Source organism: Pagrus major, chromosome 18 (assembly GCF_040436345.1).
Source record: "Pagrus major chromosome 18, Pma_NU_1.0".
NCBI classification, from domain to species: domain Eukaryota; kingdom Metazoa; phylum Chordata; class Actinopteri; order Spariformes; family Sparidae; genus Pagrus; species Pagrus major.
In genome coordinates, this window is record NC_133232.1 from 8709417 (window position 1) to 8732161 (window position 22745).

Here is a 22745-nt window from a genome sequence, read left to right on the forward strand (position 1 = left end):
CCCTGGAGAAATGTAGTTTGTAAAACTACAGCTAAAAAAAGTAGCTTTAGCAACTACTTATACTCATTATACTCATTTAACTCAGCGTTAAATAAATCAACATACAGTCATGGAAAAAATTATTAGACCACCCTTGTTTTCTTCAATTTCTTGTTCATTTTAATGCCTGGTTCAACTAAAGGTACATTTGTTTGGACAAATATAATGATAACAACAAAAATAGCTCGTAAGAGTTTAATTTAAGAGCTGATATCTAGCCATTTTCCATGGTTTTCTTGATAGTAACCAAAATCACTTAAGTTCTTACATCAATAGCTATGGCACTGTACTGCCAAAAACACTGCTTTTAAGCATTCCATGTTTTCTTTTCTGTTTGCTTTAAACACATGATACACACAGGAGTTAGTACTTGATTGCGTAACCATTGTTTTTGATGACTGAAGCCATGCGTCTTGGCATGCTCTCCACCAGCTTCTGACATTGTTCTGCTGTCACAGCAGCCCATTCCTGTTGCACAAATTCAAACAAATTTGCTTTGTTTTTGGGCTTGTGGTTCTCCATTTTGAGTTTGATGATTTTCCATAGGTTTTCAACTGGAATCAGATCTGGTGATTGAGCAGGCCAAGGCATGGTGCGAATGTTGTGGTTCTCCATCCAGGCTTTAACTGACCTTGCTGTGTGGCAAGGGGCATTGTCTTGTTGGAAAATCCAGTCATTCGAGGCAGGAAAGAGTTTTCCAGCTGATGGAAGAAGACTGTTTTCAAGAGTAGCCCTGTACATGACCGGTTCATTCGCCCTTCACACAATTGCATTTGCCCTGTTCCACTCATACTGAAACAACCCCAGATCATCACTGATCCACCCCCATGTTTTACTGTAGGGGCAAGACAGTCTGGTTTGTAGGCTTCTCCAGGCCTCCTCCTAACCAGTAAGTTAGCTGGAGTGGGCATCAACTCAAAATTGGATTCATCACTGAAGAGAACCTTAGCCCAATCATCAACAGTCCAATCCTTGTGATCCCTAGCAAAGAGTAACCGGGCCTTCCTGTGCCTTTCGTTGATGAAGGGCTTCTTCCGTGCTCTGTGTGACTTCAGACCAGCTTCAACAAGTCGGTTTCGAACTGTCCTTGCCGAACAAGTCACATTTCTCGACAGTGCCCACTCATTTTTAAGGTCCCTGGAGGTCTGACGACGATTCCTGACACAGGAACGGACGAGTGCACGGTCATCTCGTGGGGTAGAGAGACGTTTCCTGCCGCGGCCAGGTAGCAATTTGGTAGTGCCGTGTTCGGCTTGTTTTTTCTTGTTGTAATGAACAGCTGTCTTGGAGATCTTTAGTTTTTTTGCTACCTGTCTCTCACTCATGCCAATTTCCAGCAGTGCCAAGATGGCTGCCTTTGTGGCTTCACATAATTCTTTTGTTTGAGGCATTATGTGAGAGCTGACAACTTCTGAGTTGTGCTATGGCTTGAATGTAAGCAGGAAACCACTCTAAGCCTTTGCATGTGCAGTGCTGCTTATGACATGAAATGGCCTCTTATATACCCTGGGAATACAATTAAGCTTAAGAATGTCAAATAGGACATAAAGTATTATGTGATCAGCTGCATTTTTTGTCGTGTTCATTGTATTATACCTTTAGTGGTACCAGGTATTAAAATGAACAAGAAATTGAAGAAAACAAGGGTGGTTTAATAATTTTTTCCATGACTGTATGGTGTACATGAAACAAAATATAATAGCCTACAAAAAATTCACATGCCAGCAGAAATATGCCTCTCAACTCAAGTTTTATTTTTTAAAGAACAAAAGCTGACATTTTTGGTCAACATCACAGGAACTTCAGAGGCACTAACACTTAGGCACTAGAACTAGATGCCAGGGCAGATTCGCTTGTTGACACGACACATGAGCAGTCTCTCAAAGTTTTTATCAGACAGCTGGTTCCGTTTGGCACTAAAAACATCTTTACCAACACTAAATAGCCATCTATATCCAACATGTACAAGCTCAAATATGGCCATGGTTGGGCTGGCGCGTTTGGGGGCGCATCGGGGGTAGCGGGAGGGGTGTCCATGACGTGCTTGTGCCGACGACGAGCACTGCCTTCCTTGGCATAAAGACCCACCCACTCTGTGAAGCATTTGAGTGCTGCCAGGGCAAGCCAATCAGAGGCAGCGTTGGCTTAGCATGTCATGACGTGTTTCATGCCTTTTTTCAAAGAAAAATAAAATAAAATTTATATTATATAGGTCTTTATTTTATAAAAAAAATATTTCATGTTATTGGCCAAAATTGTAGTTTGTAAATTGAGTAGTTAAACTACAAAAAATGACCCAAAAAGTAGTTGAAATACTTGACGCAGCACAAAATATGAAAGTAGTTTAACTACCAGCAAGTTACAGCAAATTGTAGTTAAGCTATGTAGTTCAACTACATGTAGTTTAAGTCTCCCCAACACTGTGAGCAGGATATACTGTATAGGCAGCGGGACATATGCCACAGAAAACACGTCAATGCCAAAATTGACCTGTTGCTGGTGCTATATGAAAAAGTTAGGGGATCAAATTTTTCATGGCAAGCCATCTAATAGCTGCTGAGATATTTGAGACCAAAGAGCCTCACTTGGTTAAGTGCTTTTACCAGCACTTAACCAAGTTTTTACCATGCTTTTGGTTAAAATAGCATATATTTTGAAAGTTTTAATTAAATGCATTTTTAGGCCCCTTTAAAACCTAATCAAAAGGAATTCAATGCTTATACTTTCATTCAAACGACTAAGTAAGCTTTCTTTCTGCAGACATTTGTGAAAGATAAGTAATAATAGCAGGTTTGTTGGTCTGAAGTTAACATTTCTATACTGACGGACATTATCTACAAGTGTTTTGACAATCGCTTGTAAGCAAGTACAAGCATTCCGGCTGCATCTACATTCACATTCTGGTAATTTTACCCCATGATTCAATACTTTATACGGCCACTTTTTTAAGGCGGTGGTTGTCACAACCAGCGCCAGACAGTTTGTACGCAGCTGTTAAAATTGTTGAATAATAAAAGGTCCATAAAATCATGTTAGCTGGGTTAAACATCCCTCAATGCAGTGTTTTATCTTTAGTAACTCTCATAAAGGACATTAGTGTCTCCTGTGACATTCTGTCCTGCACCTTTCTCAACATCTTTATATAGCAGAACATGTAGTGTTGTGTAAATGTTTTGTACTGAGCGTGTCAATGCCAGTTAAGCAGCTCTAATTTCTTGTGCACCTGTTGTGAAACAAGAAAGTGTGACAGAGGTCAGGTGTCCAGTGACTCTTTGTTGTGTTGACTGTGTTGTTTCATGATATTGTTAATTTACGGCCTGTTAATCACCGTTCCTGTCTGTTAACATTTGATAGATCTTTGACTTATAAAACTTGATCTGGGTTAATTAAATAAATTATGTATAAGATACATACCAACAAAACAACAATGCAACAAAATTATTTCAGCTCTGTTTGTACCAACCTGGACGACAGGAGCATTGAGCGTGTCCTCTACACTTCGACACAAAGTTTCTAACCTCCTCGCACCTTCCAACACTGCAGACTCTGCCCACCCCCAGAATGCACTTGGGTCAAGGGAACTGTGAGGGAGCTGGAAGAAGAACAAAAAAAGAGACACAGAGAGAAAGAAACAAAATTTAAATTGAACCTCTGAAACTGAACTGTTTATATCCTGATTGATTAGTGTGCTGGATTATATCTACCACATTTTTTACTTATTTGGATAATTGATTGGGTCTAAGTTATTCATTCTCTCCGCCTCACTACGTGACTAAAAACCCTGCTAACTTCTCAAGAAATCTCAGCACCATCTTGGAGAAAACACGGATTACAACTGGTGCCAAAATGTGTATCTCTTTTCTACGTTATCCGGTCATCAGTGCAGAGGCTTGAGTGGATAACACATCATGAGATTACCTGTTGTGCAAAGCTCTGGAAAAGTTGCTCCATATCTGAGGCGAGGTCTTTATGGAGACAGCTGAATGTCCCCAACATGCTCCAGATCATCTGCAGAGCCAAACCGTTAAACTGAGGAAGCTCATTGAGGAGCAACGTGTTCATCGTCCTGTGAGGAGAGGACAAGTCAGCAATAACCAATCAAATTAACATGACTGCAAAAACTCAGTTAAATAATGACATTGCCTTTAATTGTAATTATGCAACAGGCTTTCCATGCATCAGTCAGTCTAGTCTGTAATTTTAAACAGATCCCTCTCTCTCTCTTTCCCTCTACCTGTACGTGTTGGCCACAGCCTGCTCATCATAGCTCAGACTGGGTTTTTCACAAATCAATTCATAATCGAGCAGCTTGTCCAGCCTTTTCCTGATCAGGTTCCTCGGGCCCACCAGGAGGTCACGGAGCGCACACAGTGGTTTGTGGATTAACGTCCTCATCCTCTTCTCCTATATGGAAGCAGAGATGATGCTTATCGTCAGACATGTACTGGTTAATGCATCAATCATTTCACACTGGCAGGGTCCAGTCTTCACAAGTGTGTTTGCTTTGATACTCTAGTAGGCTTTGGTTTCAGTACTTTTTTTCTTAGGTGCATTTACTGTGGTATTGCTGCTTTAACTGAAGTAAAGAACTGAAATACTACTGGTATCCAGATGAGAATGTTAGGTAGACTCACAAATGTAGGAAGAATCCACTGTCTGAGAGCGGTAGTGATCTCCTTGTAGCAAATAGGTGCCTTCTCTCCGTCCATATCTAAGTCAAACTCTTCTGTTTTGCAGGCCAGGAAGCCCTGCAGACCAACAAAGAAAAAGGAGCTGTCAAAGTCTGTGACTTCTGCTGATTGATTCTGGAGTACTGAATGACTGAGGCTGTTAAGGGATCTTGCTTTGTGAATATAGAAAAGAATTGTCAGTTTTCCCAGCAAAAGGTCATCTTTTCTGGCCTGGTAAAAATAAATTGCCGTTATATTAGTAGGAAAATGTGAAAAAGAAGGAGGATACAGTGCTGATCCTGGTTGGTTGGTTTGGGAATAGAAAGAGGAAAAAACTGCTTCAACCGATGATAATTTGTGGAAACGCACACAGAAACTCATGTGTTTGACCTCAGGGACTTCAGCAGCCTCTGAGTTTACACAGCGTGACTCAAACATTTTCAAGAATAAATATCCAGTTATGTTCCACTTCTCCAAGAGAGACCAGGAAGTTATCATTTCAAGTCTGGGCTAGCGTAATCTGAACGGGGGATATATAATCTCTTCATCCTTCACTTGAGACCAGCAGGTGCGCTTAAGGAAGGAACTTAACCCCCTGACTTGTTGCTTGTGCGCTTAAAGTGAATATGTGGAATTGAATAAATACAATGCTGAAAAAGAAAAGTGTAAAATGAATTCTCATGGAGCCTGAAAGTGTCCAAGGTGTGATTGTCCCCTCAAATATCACACATATTTGATTTTTCCTTTTATATTTATTTTGCTCAATGACTCAATCCCATGAAAAGGGATGCTCATATCAGCATATCCCAATTTTAGAAATGGTTTAGAAATTGAGGTAACGCGATGTGTCAGCATGGAAAACAAGACAAAACTATCAAAACAGTAAGTAGATAATATTCAAATGTATAAACTGTTGAAACAAACAGGAGAAGCACTGTTACACAGACATGATGGCATCTTCCGTTGTTAATTTATGTCTTTTCAAAACATCTCTGTGATCTCATACTGCTATTACATACAAGCCACTTCCTAGAATAAATACAACTTCTAACCTGACTTGGATGACTGAGAACCTTCATCAACAATAAATACAAACATTCAAGTGAGATATGAGCTGCAGTTTGTGGACAGTGTGATGTAGAGGTGTGGAAATTTCTCGATTATAAGATGCATCGCAATACAGATGTGGAATATTCTGCATCGATGCAGAGACAGAGGATAATCGAGAGTCTGCAGCTTATGTTGATTGTCCAGCCTCAGCTGGACAATAAAGTTACGTCTCGACGATGCTCCCATGCTTTGAATTGTGGGCGGACATTAGGCTAACGTTACTTATGTAGGAGGGATTTCTGCAGCCATAAATAATAACTGTTCCAGCAAGAACAGATGGGTATAGTCTGATTATTGGAAGGACTTTCTGAATAAAAGGAGAATTTAAATGATGAAGAAGTAGCCATTTGCAGTAATATAGATCACTGAGGATGCCATACACTGAGATGCACCGAGATGATCGAAAATCGTTCACAGCTTGAATCGTTATCGAATCGAATCGTGAAGCCAGTGAAGATTCACACCTAGTGTGATATTGTTGTCTGCAGTGTGAATGTAAATAAAGAAAAACATATTTACTTTCACAGTTTCTTGATTACAGTGAGCAGCTACAATGAAGCCATCTGGTGTTTGGTGTCCCGCACAAAGGCAAATAACACACCCTACAGATAAGAGGATATTTATTGTTTCCTTCCTGAAAGAGTCAAGGACAGTACTCAAACCAAAAACTGCACACAAGCCTGATAACAGCAAGGAGTCAAAGCTACAAAGAAGAAACTGACAATGTTGCCACCAAATACTCTAGAATTGTCTCTTCCTGCAAAGTCTACTGTGATTCTCAAACATAATTTAAACTATAAAAAATAGAAATTAAGTTATTGGGTGTTACATATTAACAGCTAAGTGTTAAAAAAGAGCTTCACAAAATTATCAGTTAGCATAATATAGCATAACATACCTGTAGGTGGTGCAGGTACGTTTCCACATTCTCTAGGAGCTCCAGGATCCCGTGCTCCAGAACATAAAAGAAACCTTCCAGGGCGTCAAACTCCTCATCCACCAGCTATAACACGCAGGGAGACATATATTTTGTCATACAATGAGCTAAAACAACACTTTATTATTAATTTCTCAAAAAAAGGCATGGAGCTCAAATAGAAGATCACATTTACAATTTTTTTGGTGTTTATTAGAATACATTCAGGGCGGTATGGCTCTGACTTGTCTTGTGATGTTTAATTTGAAGCATATTTTGTAGACGCATTACACGTCTCAAAAAAGTTTCAGGTGAGGGCTCAAAATATACTATAAATAATAATGTGAGTAGAAAACATTTTCTATATGCTTTTTATCAAATTTGGTTATAATGTCAGCTTTCTTTCTTTAGCTGCTGGATCAGCACCTGTGAACTGATGCTATATATAGTTTAGGAACCTACAATTTGAATAATCACTTTAATTTACTTGTATCAAATCTCAGAATCCCTGCAAACACTCCTTTCCACATGCAGCAATTCAACACGAGTATACAGTGGTGCATCTTGTCAACATGATTTCTAGATGCATAACACATTCTTATTCTCTGTCCTCAGTCCTACAACGTTAATCATTCATAGTCCCTAAACACCAGCTCCACCGTGAAGAAAGCCCAGCAGTGTCTCCACTTCCTGAGAAGGCTGAGGGGAGCCCACCTCCCACCCCCCATTCTCACCACTTTCTACACAGGGACTATAGAGAGGCTCCTGGGTAGCTGCATCACCGCCTGGTTCAGAAACTGCACCCAACTGGACGGCAAGAACCTGCAGCGAGTGGTGAGGACGGCTGAAAAGATCATCGGAGTCACTCTCCCCTCCATCTCAGACATTTACATCACACGCTGCATCCGTAAGGCAACCAGCATTGTGGAAGACCCCACCTACCCCTCACATAGACTTTTCTCCCCCCTTCCACCTGGCAGAAGGTACCGTAGCATACGGTCTGTCACTACCAGACTACAAAACAGCTTCTTCCCCCAGGCCATACGACTCCTCAATGCTCAGGGACTGATCTGATCACCTGTTACCCTGTTGTATGCTGTCCTGTGTCGCTGTTTTGTATTAGTCTGATGCACTCTTGCACCTCATGTAAATAATAATAATAATAATCATACAGTCACTTTACAAGTATTTTTGCACTACACTAGCAGTTACATGTAGCATGTGGTATTGTTGTTGTTGTTCTATGTTGTTGTTGTTTGTTTGCACTGAAGCTTCTTGGGAAATGTTATTTCATTGCACTTTCTACTGTGTATATGGCTGGAATGACAATAAACCCTCTTGAATCTTGAATTTTCTGTAAAACACACATGGGAAAGGTACTACTAGTCCATTCTGTCCTCTAAGGCAGTGGTTGCACTTGTTTCTAATCATCAAGTTATAGTGAACAGCTTTAAATGATAAGTGAAAGCGCAGAAATGTAGGTTTTGCAGAGCTTCAAAGTCTGATTTCTTTATATTCTTTACGCAATGCAGCTGTGACCTACATACTGTATGAGAGATGTAAAAGGATCAAAAGGCAAAGTAGGAAAATGTAATCCAGTCAGCAGCAACCAGAAATGAAGCAACAGGAAACATGTGAGGATGAGGTGAACTCTTTGATCAGACCTGAAAATCCTCATTGGATTGACAACTGTAACCATTGCACAGCACAACGTAGCAGGCCAGAGCAAACAGCAGGTTCAATAAACGGTCATATCGTCTTTGTTTAAACACTTCTTTGATCAATTATTAACTACTGCATTGCTGCTGGAGGGAGATAGTGAACTGGAAGATTATTGCCTAGAAAGGTTACCTTGAGACATAAGCATCCTTCCTTCAGCATAACTAACATGTTGCCTCTTTGATTCTTATGGGTTAGGTTCTCCTTTCTAATGTTTTATTCAAACAAGGGAAGGTGATTTGTCAGGTCCAGTTATATCATTTTACACCAAATTTTGCACATAAATGCAGGTAAACCAATCAAAAATGGATGATTGAATCCTTTCCCACTGTCAGTGGATGAGTTTGCCTTTCTGTTTTTTTTTCGGGTGTGTGACATTCAACGTCACCAACACGCTGGAAAAACAGGGAACAGTAGAAAGAAGCATGAGGGCCAGTGACAATGTTAAAGTGGACACTTTGTAACTTTTTTTAAATCTTTTACTTCAGTCTCTCTTTCAAATTGAATGCCAAATGAATGATGATTGAGTGCTGCTTGAATGGAAACGGATGGAAAAGTTTTTATGTGCCAACATCCTGAACTCCAACGCACATCACAGCATCATGCTATGAAAGTGGCGAAAATTAGCACGTCCACCCAGGTGTCATGTTTCCATCACACCATCAGAGCCGGAGTCAATAAACACTGTGACTACTGCAGACTCCTTCGACCTGGGAATAAATGTTGTTTGTACCTTTCCCACTGAAGGCAGAAGGCAGATGTAAGAGGGTGTTGGTGGGTTATTTCTCCAGTGTGAAAGGGGTTATATTAAAACGAGGGCCATTGAGCTTCTGTCCTACCTTAGGTGCTATTCCAGCCTCATGTTTGATGTGCTGGCTGAGCCTTGCTGTCTTCTTCGCGATGCTGTGGGAATTGAGGCGGTTGATTTTGTCCTTAATGGTCAGGGTTTCTGTCTTCTTGTATTTGTCAGCTACAATCACAGAATGAGGGGCAGTTAATAAAGTAATCATAGAAGAATTACTGCCTTCTTCTAACTTTTGCCATACAAAAGGAATTGAATCCCTGATTCTGGGAGGAATTGGATCAGAAAGGACCATGTCCTAAAAGGTGATAAAATTATTCTACATTATCAGCTCACCGACTTCTCTGAAGCGTTTGTACTCATTGATGCGACAGTTCAAGGTGATGGAGGTGTGGGCGGTCTGCTCCAGAAGTGCATATGCTGGGTGAGTTTTCTCCGTGTGTTTCTGGATGGTCTGCAGGAGGAGGGGGTAGCGGGCAATCCTCTGCACCGGCATCACCAGGAAGAAACTCAGAGAGGTGGCGTTTATTTCAGGCCTGGAGAGATGAATGGCATAAATGAACATAACTTCAGGAACGAAATGAAGAACATGTCAGAGTATTGTTATCCAGGTGTGATTGTTTTTCATTTCAATATTTAGTAGTGTTGGTCCCAGTGTGAAACAAGAGAAAATGATATAAAACCTACGCTGAGGTCTTGATGACTCTGACGATGTCGTTCCAAAGTGCATCCTTCTGTTTGTAGCTGTTCTCCACCACTGTAACATTGTTGTAGTTGGCTAAGTATTCCCTATAGGCTGCCTCAATGTCCGAAGACAAGCTGAGGAATGAATCACCTGTCAGTAAAACAAAATATGCATTTACATACATACATACATACATACACCACAACAAAGGGGTAAAGTATAATTCTGACACCAAAAAGGTATTTTCATTGTAATTTCATTTTTATCAAATTAGCTGTACCTTTCATTTTATTTGAGTACTCTACGCAAATAAGAAAATTACATTTTGGAATCATGTGAAACACAATCCACGCTTTCAGTGATTCTCCCACCATTCTGGTTAACACAACAACACTGTTGTTGAGTAAAGTCATCATGGACATCACACAGACAGCCAGATTTAATCAAAAGCCTCCATCCTGACAAACTAACTGACAACTGACAACTGACAAACAGTTGTCATTGGAAGAGACATGTCTAGACTTGTCTTGGCTAAGAGGACATGAATAAAAAACATCCTTCACTTTCAATGCACCCTTTCCAGATCACCACCAGCAAAATGTATAGCAGACTTTTCCAATAAACAATCAGCTCTAACATGTGTGCATTAAATTGTAGATGCACCCATTACCACCTGTAGAGACCCTGCTGACACTATGAATTTGTTTGTGTGAACTCGTTAAGTTTCTCACATCAATGTGAAACCCACATCTGAGACCAGGACGTGTGAAGATTTTCTTGTTTCCTGTCAACAAGTGTGATCACAGCAATTGAACTAGAAAGGGGAAGCCTCTGTGAAACCAGCAGCAACTTTACCACCTCTTCTGGTAGAAGGCTCAATACGCTCATGTTGTCAAGTGACACAACAGGAGGTTTGGGGACTAATACTGATGAACAGAAATAAATGAAAGTAAAAGTTAAGTCCTGTCCCTTACAGAGTGTCTCCAGGAAGTGAGGGTCTCCGGGCTGAACTAGCTTCTGGTCCAGCAGGCTGAGGAGTCGACTGGACACGTCAATCACATCCTCTATGTAGAGAAACATGCTGTCCAGGTTGGCTGGAGGCGGCTGCAGTTACAGAAAGGCACACAAATTAATTTTCTGGATTTGCAGACTGGACCAAGATTCTATTTATATATGCAGCTTATGTTACACAATCTTTTTCCTCCAACAGAAGTCTTTTCTCCTGGGCTGACAGTGGGTGTGCTGGCAGCAAGTACTGTAAAAATTCCTTTTTAATCATTTTTTTCAATTTCTTACATATATAAACCAGTCACTCAGGCCAAAACTCTTCCACTTATTTTGAAATTTTTCACATCTTTTCTCAAAGAATTACCATTTCTGTGCTCATCCATAGCTCTGTCCATGCACCCCATAAAGTTAGATCCCATTGTTATTAGTATATGTTTAATGAGCTCTCATTTCAAATCAAGAGCAAGTGAGAGGACATTTTTTTCTTTAATTTTGCCCAAATATAATAAATTCTTCTGATTTAATTTGATCGATTTGTAGAAGTAAAACAGACTGAATTAAAAGAATGGCAGGTTAAAGTGAGAACACTTATTACCAACATGCTAACAGAAAAAATAAGAGATATATTAAGAAAGAAACGTTTGTACAAATGAAACCAAAATGTGAACATAAAAAAATATACTGGCTCAAATATATATAGTGTATTATTAACACAGTATTCTGACCGTGATGCACTACATTTTGAGAAAAAGATAAAAAATTTAATTTATGATGCGTCTGGAAGTTTATACTGTCATGTGATTTTTAACTGCAGCCAGCAGCTCGACCTCCTTCTCAGTTAATCAGTTGATTCGTCCACACAAAGCTGTGTCCACCCTATAGCATCTGCAACTTTCTATACTGTAAATGAGGTTGAAATTTGCTATGGAGGGCCAATGTTTGTGAGGTTGTGTGCATGAGAATATATGAACACGTGGATTCCTGTGTATACCTGGCTGCAGGTACTGCGAAGAGGCACTTGTTATGGGTTGTTGTCACAGAACTGTGATGGCTACATAGCTTATCATTATTAGCATCATGTGCTTCCAAAACTGAGGTTTCTATCCGAACTATTATTATCAGAACGTGTAGAGTTTAAAAGTAAGATTATATATTCAAATTAAATGTCTATCTTGTGCAACATGTGCATGTGTTTCTGCTCCCTTACAAGACAAATGCACAGCTGACAAACAACCATTTTGTTTAGCTCCATTCTATTCTAATGAGAGACAGTGGGCACTGCTGGAACAATCAGCACATTGCCACAGAAAACAAATCACCAACTCTCCTGTCTCACAATGGCTTCATTCATTCACATATTTATTCTATTTCTCTGCTTAACTCTGCTGCTTCCCTCTGTCTTTGTCCCGCTGTCCTTCCTCCATCTATTGTATCACTTCATCCATATTTTAATCTTCTTTCACCTCCATCTTTCATTTTATTTCCACACATCTGCATTTTGTCTCTCAGTTTTACATTGGACGAATGCCCTACAACACTGACAAATATCTTTCTTAATGTTTCTTTCATCAACCATTCCCCTATTCACTGGTTAATCTCTTTCCCTCAACAGGTCATCAGACCATAATTCAGCTCTTCCATTCCTTCTTTCTATTTTCATTTCATTCTCTTTCCCTTCACCTCCCATTCCCTCAGCGTGTTATCATTTTCATGCTCATCCAGCGCTCAGTCATTCCAACCCATAAAGCCTGATTCCATTGTGTTTTATGAGGGCCCATTTCATTACCGCACCGATAATAAATGATTATTTGGCAGTAATAAACAATACTCAGATGTAATGAAAAGCTAATGGTGATAAACCACCAGACAGCCCCCGCATAACAGTTGCTCTGCAGTGATGCTGCAGCACCAATTCAATTTCACTGAATTCAGAACACAGAGCTAAATTTGGAAGATCTTCTAATATATTACAGGGAGTAAAACTAAACAACAACCAAACCAATGTTTCCTGATGCTGTTAAAGATTTGTTTACATTAGATTTTAACATGACACACAAACTCAGTACATGAGAGTATGCTTGTTTTTGTGTGGGTAACAAAACTGATCTTAACTTGCTGCCTCTTTCATAGCAAAATCATACTTCACATTTTTTCTGTATAATTCTGTTCACAGTATTATCAGCAAGCATGCCATGTTTAGCGTGTTGATACTGTACCTGATATTGAATGGTGTAAAGTTAGGGCAGTTTTGTGGTTGCGCTTAAGTGTACTAAATTCCCTCTTAAAGGAACAGTTCACACAAAATTGAAAATTCAGTCATTATCTACTCACCTCCCATGCTGATGGAAAGTTGGGTAAAGCAGCTACAGTGAAGATTTTGGCTGAAAAAAGGGTGTAAATAACCTTTTTCAAATCAATTTGGGATGTTGGGGCTTCTGGAGACTTACTTGGATGAGCTGTATGGAGCAAATTTATGGGTTTTTTTTTTCGGTTGTTGTTTCACATTTACATTACAGGCCTGAAGTCCCCAGCTACTTCAGTTGTTTTGGAGAATGTTTTTCTGCGAAGCTCCAGAAATGTTTTGTGGACAAATGAGGATGACTAGATAATGACTGAATATTCATTTTTGGGTAAAAGAGGGAATTTATTACCTTGAAACACAACTTCAAAATAGCCCTTATGTACACCATCCAATATCAGGTATGGTATCAACACGCTAAACATGTCATGCTTGCTGCAAACTGAAGTAAGTAAAGTAAGTTAAAGTCTAAAAACTGTAACAAGATATTTTGTTTCCTGAAAGACTTAAAACATGTGGCACGCTGTCAATCACTACTCATTCCATTTATGAGATTTTGGTGGTAAATTAACACCTTTTACCTTTAGTTTTTAATCCGTTTCTGTTTATAAAATTTGCAGCCTCTCTTTGGTTATCATTGTACAGTTAATCAGTTAATGAGATTTTGGACTGTCTGCAACTGACATCACAAGTAATTTGAAGACCTTCACTTTGGACTCACAAGACTTGATGGACATTTTTCACTAATTTCTGATATTTCACAGATGAAACAGTTCATAGGAAAAATAAATCCACAGATGAAATAATACTGAAAATAACTGCAGGCTGCAGCCATATAGAACATGATTATGATACCTGTAGTTTCTGCAGGTTGCTCCTGATGGTCACAGTGCTCATTTGTAGCAAGTGAAGATAATTCCTCTCAGACTGGACCAGCTCCTCTATGGCCATCAGCTGTCTCTGGGCTGCCCTCTCTTTAGCTGCTGCATCCTCCTCTTCAGACTTCCTTTTGGCCTGTTTTGCCTCCTCTGCTAACCGCTCCTCTGACATTGAACTGTCATCTGAGAAACTATCCTGTGACGAAAGTTTTGTTTCCACAGTGGAAGTACTTGAATCTTTAAGTTCTGAGGACACAACCGACTCCTCCTCTGTACTGAATGTTTCTTCTTCAAACTGATCTTTCTCTGTGGTTCTATCCTTCTTCTCCTGGAGCTTCTCTTTCATTGGCTCTTTCTTGGTGACCTTCTCGACAGCTCCGAGGGGTGATGAGGCCGGTTTAGGGAGAGCCAGTGTGAGGGAGGTGGGATGAGGCCTCCTGGGCACCTCCATGTTGGAGATCGCTGTCAAAGACAAAGACGTGTTGTCGTGTTTTAAATAGTATCCTCATAAGTAATAGCTTACCATATGTTTCTCACAGTCAATGTTAAGCATCTGAAAAGCAACCCCTTACCCACTGCAAAGTGTACCCATCTTAAAATAGTGAAAAAAAGTTTTCTGCCCTTGAGTGTCTGAGATATCAGTGTAAGGGGGCAACAGCTGCAGGGTGTCATATGTCCTCATTTCATTGTGGATACAGATGGCCCACACTGGATGTACAATAATACTGGATTACAAAGAAGGGTCACTCAGACATTAAAGGAACAGTTCAGCTAAAGCGGAACATTTAGTCAATATCACCTCACCACCATACTGATGGAAAGTTGGGTGAAGTTTCGTAGTGTACCAGTGTTGCAACATTTTCCTCAACAACTCAATAAGCTGGGGACTTGTTTTAAAGCATAAAAACAACCAAAAGAAAACATAACATGGCTCTATAGAGCTAGTCCAAAGTAGTCTCCAGTCCAAGTCTCCAGAAGCCCCAAGATCTCAAATTTATCTGAAAAAAATGTATTTACACTCTTTTTAAGCCAGAATCTTCACAGTAGCTGCTACGCTAAAAGCGATGTATCAAGGGTGTAAATAAGGATGAGGATGAGGATCTCGGGGCTTCTAGAGGCTTGGATTACACCGGATGAGCTGTATGGAGCCTTATAGGGGTTTTTCTTTGGTCCCCAGCTACTTCAGTTGTTTAGGAGAATGCTGCAACGCTGTTTTGCTGTGAAGCTCCAGAAACATTTTGTGGAAAACGTTACACGACTTCCCATCAGCATCAGCATGGGGGTGAGGAGATAATAACTGAATTTTCATTTTTGGGTGAGCCGTTCCTTTAACAATCAAACCATAACAAATTTGGTATCTCAGTTAATGATTGTGGTGACATATCAACTTGACTAAGCCGCTTTATCCTCTAACAGCATGAAAAAATACTTTAAAAAGTAAAAATAATTGCTGGACATTGGAGACATACCTCATACCTCTCCTATGTTATCTCCTATATTATCACTGCAAAAGACATGTCAGAAGTGGCATATTTACATGACTAAGTGAAAAAAAAAAACTGATTGGAGAACCTTGAAACATGCTGAACACAACTGCCATGCTGCTGAAGACACTGAGGATTACATAAAGAACCTTTTCAGTTTGAGGACCTAATCATCTGCAATCAGTGTAGTAACGGTTTACTAGGGCTAAACTAAGATCTATGTAGTGTGAGTGAGTTATTGTCATAAAAAGACCATTTAAATGTTCTACCCTCTGTCTGTTTTTCACAGAACACAACAGTGAAGAAAGAGTTAAAGAAAAATGTTTCTAAACATCTGGTGCCAGATGTATCCTCCACAGGAACATTCCAAGAATTTCAGGGCAGATAAAGAAACATTCCTGCTTTTGATTGAAGGTTTATCACTTAGAAGTGATGTGCACTCATATAAAGATGGCCTTTATAACTCCATGAATCATCAGACAGCGGCAGATAAGATGGCTTTGTTTACACTGTGTACTCGACACAAACATGCAGAGAGGGGAAAAGTATTGTCATGGGTCGTCTGAGCTGAAACACCACATGTTGGCTCACCGGGAGACTGGCAAGCCGCTTACAGAGCAACTAATGGTGCCACCGCTGTGACAATTAGCCATTATATTACATGGTCCAGCTGAACAGTTGGCTGTGGCTTTAAAGGACTGACTCTGATGTTTTATTTTTGGCTGATTTAATTATAATGTCTGCATGAGGAGTTACTCCTGACAACAAGGCTCAGAGTTTCTTCCATGCATCACAGTCTGTAGTGTAGTCTGTACTTTTCAGTACTAGCGTCAGTTTAATACTCGAGTTTCATGACTGATACCAAAACAATACCTGTGTGATTACTTTGTGAATTATGAACGTGTTTTTTCTACACTACACTCTTCATACGCTGTATACTATTCCACAGACACATTTCGGTCACTACCAAAACATAGATATTGGGCAACTACCTATAAACATGTTGCACCACTGCAACATATGAATATGACATTTCATTGAAACTTTTGGTACTTTATAGGTTTTAAGTCTGTATTTTGATGACTATCAAAAAGTATTAATGTTTAATACACAGTCCTAAATGGCATGACCTTGAATGAAATAAATATACTATTGATTTAACAAAAAGTCTACCTTTCTCTTTTTTTAAATTACAAATGATAATATTAGATGAACGGTTTGAGTGAAATGTTGAATCTTTGAAAATTGTATCAGAGTATTTGGTCCCCCTTTTGTTTTAATGACAGACTGGACTCGTGCTCCTACAAATAAATAACTTTTTATCAACGCCATCTGTTTTTTTATGTTGCTTCCCTTTCCCTAGCAAGCTGGGTTGTAACATAATTGGGGGCTCGTCCAGGATCAGACTGCTTGACTTGAGCTTAATGTTTTATAATTGAGGCTATGATATATTGTGATTATATATCAAGCCACGGGGCATTGTTCAGCCTGACGCGAAATATTCAGTTTTTGTGTTTGACTGCTGTTAATTCGACTGCTTTAAAGACTGAAGTCCAATTGTTTTGTTAAATTTTATTGGGTTTTTAACTGAGAGGTGTTTCAAACATTTTCCAAACCTTTAAATGTTTTTAATCTATTCTTCAGTCTCTTTTTTGGTTATCATTATCTGCATGGCTACACTGGATATCACTGTATTTGTTGGGTGTCCATCATTGTGGATCACTTATGAAATAGGTCATTGTGACTGTTGTCATTCATTCTGATGTAATTCTTTAACACAGACTTATCTTTTCCCTCCAACAAAAGGTTTAGGGGTTTAGCAGCATATGGTGACCCAGAGTTGGGGATAACTGAGATTTACAAGTAGAGCTGTGCATCAAACCTCATTACTTTTTAAGTACTAAAGGAAATCAATTTGCAGCAATAATCAAAAACTGACACTGTATAACTGTCTGATCACATAGTTCCTATTTAAATCAAAATTTTGCTTGTGTTTAACATTTTGTCATCAGGAGAAGTTCTTGATAGGCTGCTTGTGCTCAGATAAAATTCAACATTTGAGAACTTTTAAATGAAAATGTTTTAAATGAAAAAAGAAGCATGTAGAAAAACATGTTTACATTTCTAAAAGGTATTCAGAAGATCATTCTGGTACCGAAACTCAGGAATAACACTGCAACTCTTTATAAGCTCTTTATAAACCATAACAACAATTATGGCTCACAAACACACATACAACAGGAGACTTTAAGTCACAACCTGACGCAAAAAACTTTCTTTAAATCCCAAAACAACTGTGTCAGAGCTCCAGGATGAGACATCTGCAGTCCACAAGCCGAACCAAAACCATACCAAACTTCACCGCCTGACAATAGCAGTGTGTATTAGAGTAACAGAGTATCATTAAAAAACAATTACATGAGATCAGGCTGTCATTACCTTGTGCAAAATCCCTGATTCAGCTGCAATGAACCTCGATCTCCCCTCTCTCCCTGTCCTGTTGTGCTCCGTCCCAAGTGAAGCAGAAATCTGCTGCAGAGACGCTGCTGCATTGAAAACACACACACATACACACACGCTGGTGTAACTTTCTCCAGTGACTCACACACATCAGGCTGCTGCTGGGCCTCATGTGGCAGGAGTGTGTGAGTGTTTATTCAGGAGTGTGTGCGTGTGAGAGAAAAACACAGTGTATGAGTATGTGAGGAAAGGGGGGATGGGAGTGGAAAGGAGGGTGGGCCGGCTGTTTTGTAGAGGAAAAAGAGGGGAGGGGGAGGAAAGGGTGACCACACACACACGCACACACACTCATGCTGCTGAATAAGCTGATTGACTGCAGCAGCTGGTGGGAAGAGGAAGTGGCACTCACCCAGGCAGACACCAATTGGCTGCGAAGTCTTCGCAGTGGAATGAAAGACCAATCAGACAACACCTACAGGGTTTTCATGAAACACTGCATGGACCAATGAGGACTGACTGTTGAAGTGATTGAAGTTTTCCTCTCACAGGAAACAAAAGCACCGCGGGACGGCCCATCCTCTTCCAATTGCAGAGGGATTGTCTTGATTTTCTGGTGGAAGGAGACAAAAAGAGGTTTACAGCTTCCTCCTTTGGGGGTTTTCAGTCGGAAATAATAGATTTATGTGTGTTTTACTTTATTTCAAACAATCACACAAACAAGGTAAGTATAGAGCAACTAACTGGTTAGCTAAAAGGTATCCAGATAAAAGTTGAGAGTACTGTGTATTAGTCCACAGCACAATCATCCCCTTTCATTCAACATTAAAGGATGAGTTCACCTAAAATTTCACTTTAAAGTGTCCAGCCGTGCATACATAATTAGTTTTATCTGGTGTTGAATGGACACACCTTTCAAAATACAGTGAAAGAGGATGGTGCCAAAAGAATTCAACAATGCATCTATACACTAGTACAGCCGAAGATATACTTTCTTTTAACGCGTTGTGGTATGCATGAGGGCTGGCTCGCATATCTTGCCTCCTGTTTGGAGCATCGTTTGTGCATGTCCTCAAAAATTAAGGCTACGCGTACGCAAGATACAATATGCACAAGGACAGCAGGAGTAGTGTAGCACCAGTATGAAGATATGACAGGGTTGGGATTCAGTAAGCGATTCGGCGGCAAAAGTGAAATGAACGGGATAACTAGCTAACGCGTGCCATCTAGTGGTATCCAGGAAAATGCGTAGTATACAGGCAAGTATGTGAACAACTATGCAAACGTGTTGCTTAACAGCAAGTATATCTCCAGCCAGGGCAGCTTTTTGGCCAACTGAGGATGTTGAATGTTGGCAAGAGAAATCAATCTGATCAGCTGTTCAGACGAGAAATTCCATGCACGAAAAGAGAAATAGATAAAGAAAGGGAAATCCCCTGAAGCCTGTTGCGGTAGTATCCATAATTTCTACAATCAAAACACATAGGGCTGTCAACACCAGAGCCATTTGTGCTAAATGATAACATCAGCTTTCTAACACGCTCAAAATGACAATGCTAAAATGTGTTAACTTGCATTAAATACAGAGTACAGCTGAGACTGATGGGAATGTAATTTGTTTTGCTGGTATTTGGTCCAACCTGATGCTGGCCCTAGACTGAAAATTAAGGAATTGCGAAAATGTGGCCTACAGCCTGGTAAAATGCTGCTTTCATGACATGAAACACTTGAAAAAAGTCCTTGTGCTACACATTCCGTCCTTCAACACAGATTCATTGACTCATCTCGTGACGACAGGTGATGTCTTCTTTCATCTTAAACTCTGTCATCTCTGTTTAACCCAAATGTTGATGATTAGATGTTTTGAGGAAGACGTCAACACTGGACTCGTCAACCATACCGGGATAACTGATGACCGTTTTATAGGCATAGCATTTATAATACTTTGTTGATTAAAAACACAAGTATTTCAGTATTTTCCTACGCAAAGGTTTCCTCACTTCCAGATGATTCAACAGAGCAATCATTCACTGTTTTTAAAATGGTGAAGCAAACACATAGGCTGAAAGAGCCATCTTAGTATGTGCTGATAAGCCCTGAGAATGAGAATAACATGAACCCGGAGACAATGAAGGAATTCATTGCTGTCAGACTCAATGAGTCTGGAATGAAGAAGGCAGGAAGGCAGCAACCGGCTAATCTGGTTCATCAGATCAGCATGTTGGGAAGGAATGCTGCAGGACTAGATTCTTTTATCAGCTGACTTTTGTCGATCTGAAACTAAAAGGTGTGCTGCAGGGAATAAGGTTTCTGCAAAGTGACAACAAACTTCAGGCATTTCTCTAACTCTCTCCATGACATATGGGGGAAATGTCTTTCTCAGAGCCAACATCTGCCTTTGTGGTAAAAAAGCTTGATTCCTGGAAAGCATTCTCTCTGCCAAGGCTGCACGTTTCTGAAGCTGTTACAACTTTTGTGATTGAGAACATTAGGTTTGAGGTCATTTAGAAACATTGCCACCATTATGTTTTTTATCAAGCAGAGAGCAGAGTTAAGTTTTCAACAGTAAACGGTTCCACTCAGTATGTATTTGGTCACAATTCTCTAAAAGAACAATATTATATTATGTTATAGTATTATTGGTACTATAGTTTGTTGTTAATGTTTTATATTCTGACCTGCATTCAAATTTTCAAAAACACCCCAAAATACTGAAAACTTTTCACCTAAATTTCATTAGCTTTGTCAGCATGTTTTAAAGATGTCCTGCAAACTGTAGGATTTACAGGTGTCCCGTCTTAGAATGCAAAAATTAATTTAAAAAACATCTCACAGATTTGATTCAGGACTTTCTATAAATCAGTGCATTAATACAAACCTTACTTAACACATGAGGTGTCGAGTTCTTCCTGTTCAGGAAAGTTTATGAGTTAGCATGATGTCATGGTAGGAGTGGAGAGGTCATGACAGTAATAAAGAGCCAAGTGAAAGAACTTTCAGAGCTGGGTGGAGTGAGGAGCGAGGAAAAAGGCTAAATATAGAAACATGTTTACGGTAAATGAGGGGTTGGTCCAGTTTCTGGCTTCTGTAAATTTGTGTCTTCACATAAACACAGGACTTGACTTTGGTTGTGTGCTAAAAGAAAACTATTCGGCAGTCATGTTCGACCAGACATGTTATACCAGCTACAAGATACCAGAGCATTTTGATTCTGCATCAGTGCAATATTGTCGTTTCCTGAGCTGGAAGTCACCAAGACTGCTAACAGCACATACTGAAGGTCTTACGGTTTCTGGCTGAGTGACAAACAGTTGAGGAAAGATGACACAGCTGGAAACAAAAGCTGTGATGATTGCATCCTGTCTGTTTGGTCAGTGTTAAACACCCTTCCTGACAAATCCTCAAGCTGCTGCAGCAGCATTAACCACAATGAGTGAAGTATTAGTCTAGGATGACAGTGAGATTAGAGGTGTAATCACACCTGCACTTTGCTTTCTTAGTTCTGAACTACAGTGGGTCAGTTTCTGTTGTCATTTGACTCCTTTATTTTTCACACTGTACTGAACGTCATTAACTCACAAGCTGCTCGAGTTTTCTTAAAAAACTGGAGTTTTGATATCTTGGCATCATACAGGGGAGGAAGTGGCAGTGAAGAGTGAAGAAATTTCAGTGAATGAAAATGCTGGAAGATCTGATATCCTTATTTTAAAGAAGTTAAAGTATTTAAAGGCATCCTATCTTAAAAGAAACATGTTCCAGTAAGAAAAAAAAGAAAGAAATACGCCACTGACAACTCACTATGGATCATATATGCAAGTAAGCTATGCAAAATATACAATAACTGAGTCATAAAAGGTTTTTATAACTTATATGACTCCAAATGATCCACAAACACAGAGGGAAAAATATCTTTCACAGAACTGAAGTTAAACTGATCATAGATTGTAGTATTACCTATAGGCCTTAGATTTTGTCCCTCAGCGTAGTTCCACTCAGGACACCGAAAGCAGCGGAAGAAGAAAAAAACATCATGGCAACCTCGACTTCCTTATCACGGGAGAACCTGAATAAACAAATGCAGACGGACTAAACATCATTTTTTTTCGTATCTGTGCCTATCTCTGGGTCTGTTTGTGTTTGGGCTGGAATAACTGGTAGCTATCTCTGATGAGGTTTAACAGCTGACCTTCCTGTCTGTCCCACATGGTTTATATCCAACAAGAAAGGAAGGATGTAGATTGATTTAGTAGCTTCACATGACAAATATTATATACACATATTTCACAGATAACTAAGAATAAAGATGATATACTTTACATTAAAACAGATTTTAATATACATCTTTATGGTTGACTTTATCTCTCAAAGTATAAATATAATATATAAGTGCAACATCAGAAACAACTCATATATACGTAAGAAGTCTATGTTAAATACAGTATGGCAGATATGTTTGCCATAAGAGTCTTAGCTCCATGTGCAACAGGTGGACATATAGGAATGCCATTTTTAACCTAAAGCACCCTTACTGTAGATGAACTGTCCTTCCCCAATATCTTCAACATGTCCACCAAAGAATACATTAGTCTGACATAATAGTGACCGCTTTGATTTGGACATAAGAAGATAGCAACACATTATATTTTGGGTTAGTAAGTGACACCAAAACAACATCCAG

At 39.6% G+C, this 22745-nt stretch overlaps 1 protein-coding gene across 1 annotated transcript in view; it reads right to left on the reverse strand.

Moving 5' to 3' along the window:
* Window positions 1-22125, reverse strand: part of arhgef37 (Rho guanine nucleotide exchange factor (GEF) 37) — a 34763-nt gene extending 12638 nt beyond the window's left edge. Inside the window, exons 1-13 of the mRNA XM_073487664.1 lie at window positions 22022-22125; window positions 18480-18680; window positions 18050-18156; window positions 14104-14588; window positions 10916-11045; window positions 9944-10091; window positions 9593-9792; window positions 9294-9424; window positions 6718-6822; window positions 4674-4787; window positions 4274-4443; window positions 3958-4105; window positions 3503-3631 (exon numbers count right to left, since the gene is read on the reverse strand). Coding sequence (XP_073343765.1) covers window positions 3503-3631; window positions 3958-4105; window positions 4274-4443; window positions 4674-4787; window positions 6718-6822; window positions 9294-9424; window positions 9593-9792; window positions 9944-10091; window positions 10916-11045; window positions 14104-14577 — 1749 coding nt within the window. The 5' untranslated portion in view covers window positions 14578-14588; window positions 18050-18156; window positions 18480-18680; window positions 22022-22125. The remainder of the gene's footprint in view (window positions 1-3502; window positions 3632-3957; window positions 4106-4273; window positions 4444-4673; window positions 4788-6717; window positions 6823-9293; window positions 9425-9592; window positions 9793-9943; window positions 10092-10915; window positions 11046-14103; window positions 14589-18049; window positions 18157-18479; window positions 18681-22021) is intronic.
* Between the last annotated feature and the right edge of the window lie 620 nt (window positions 22126-22745).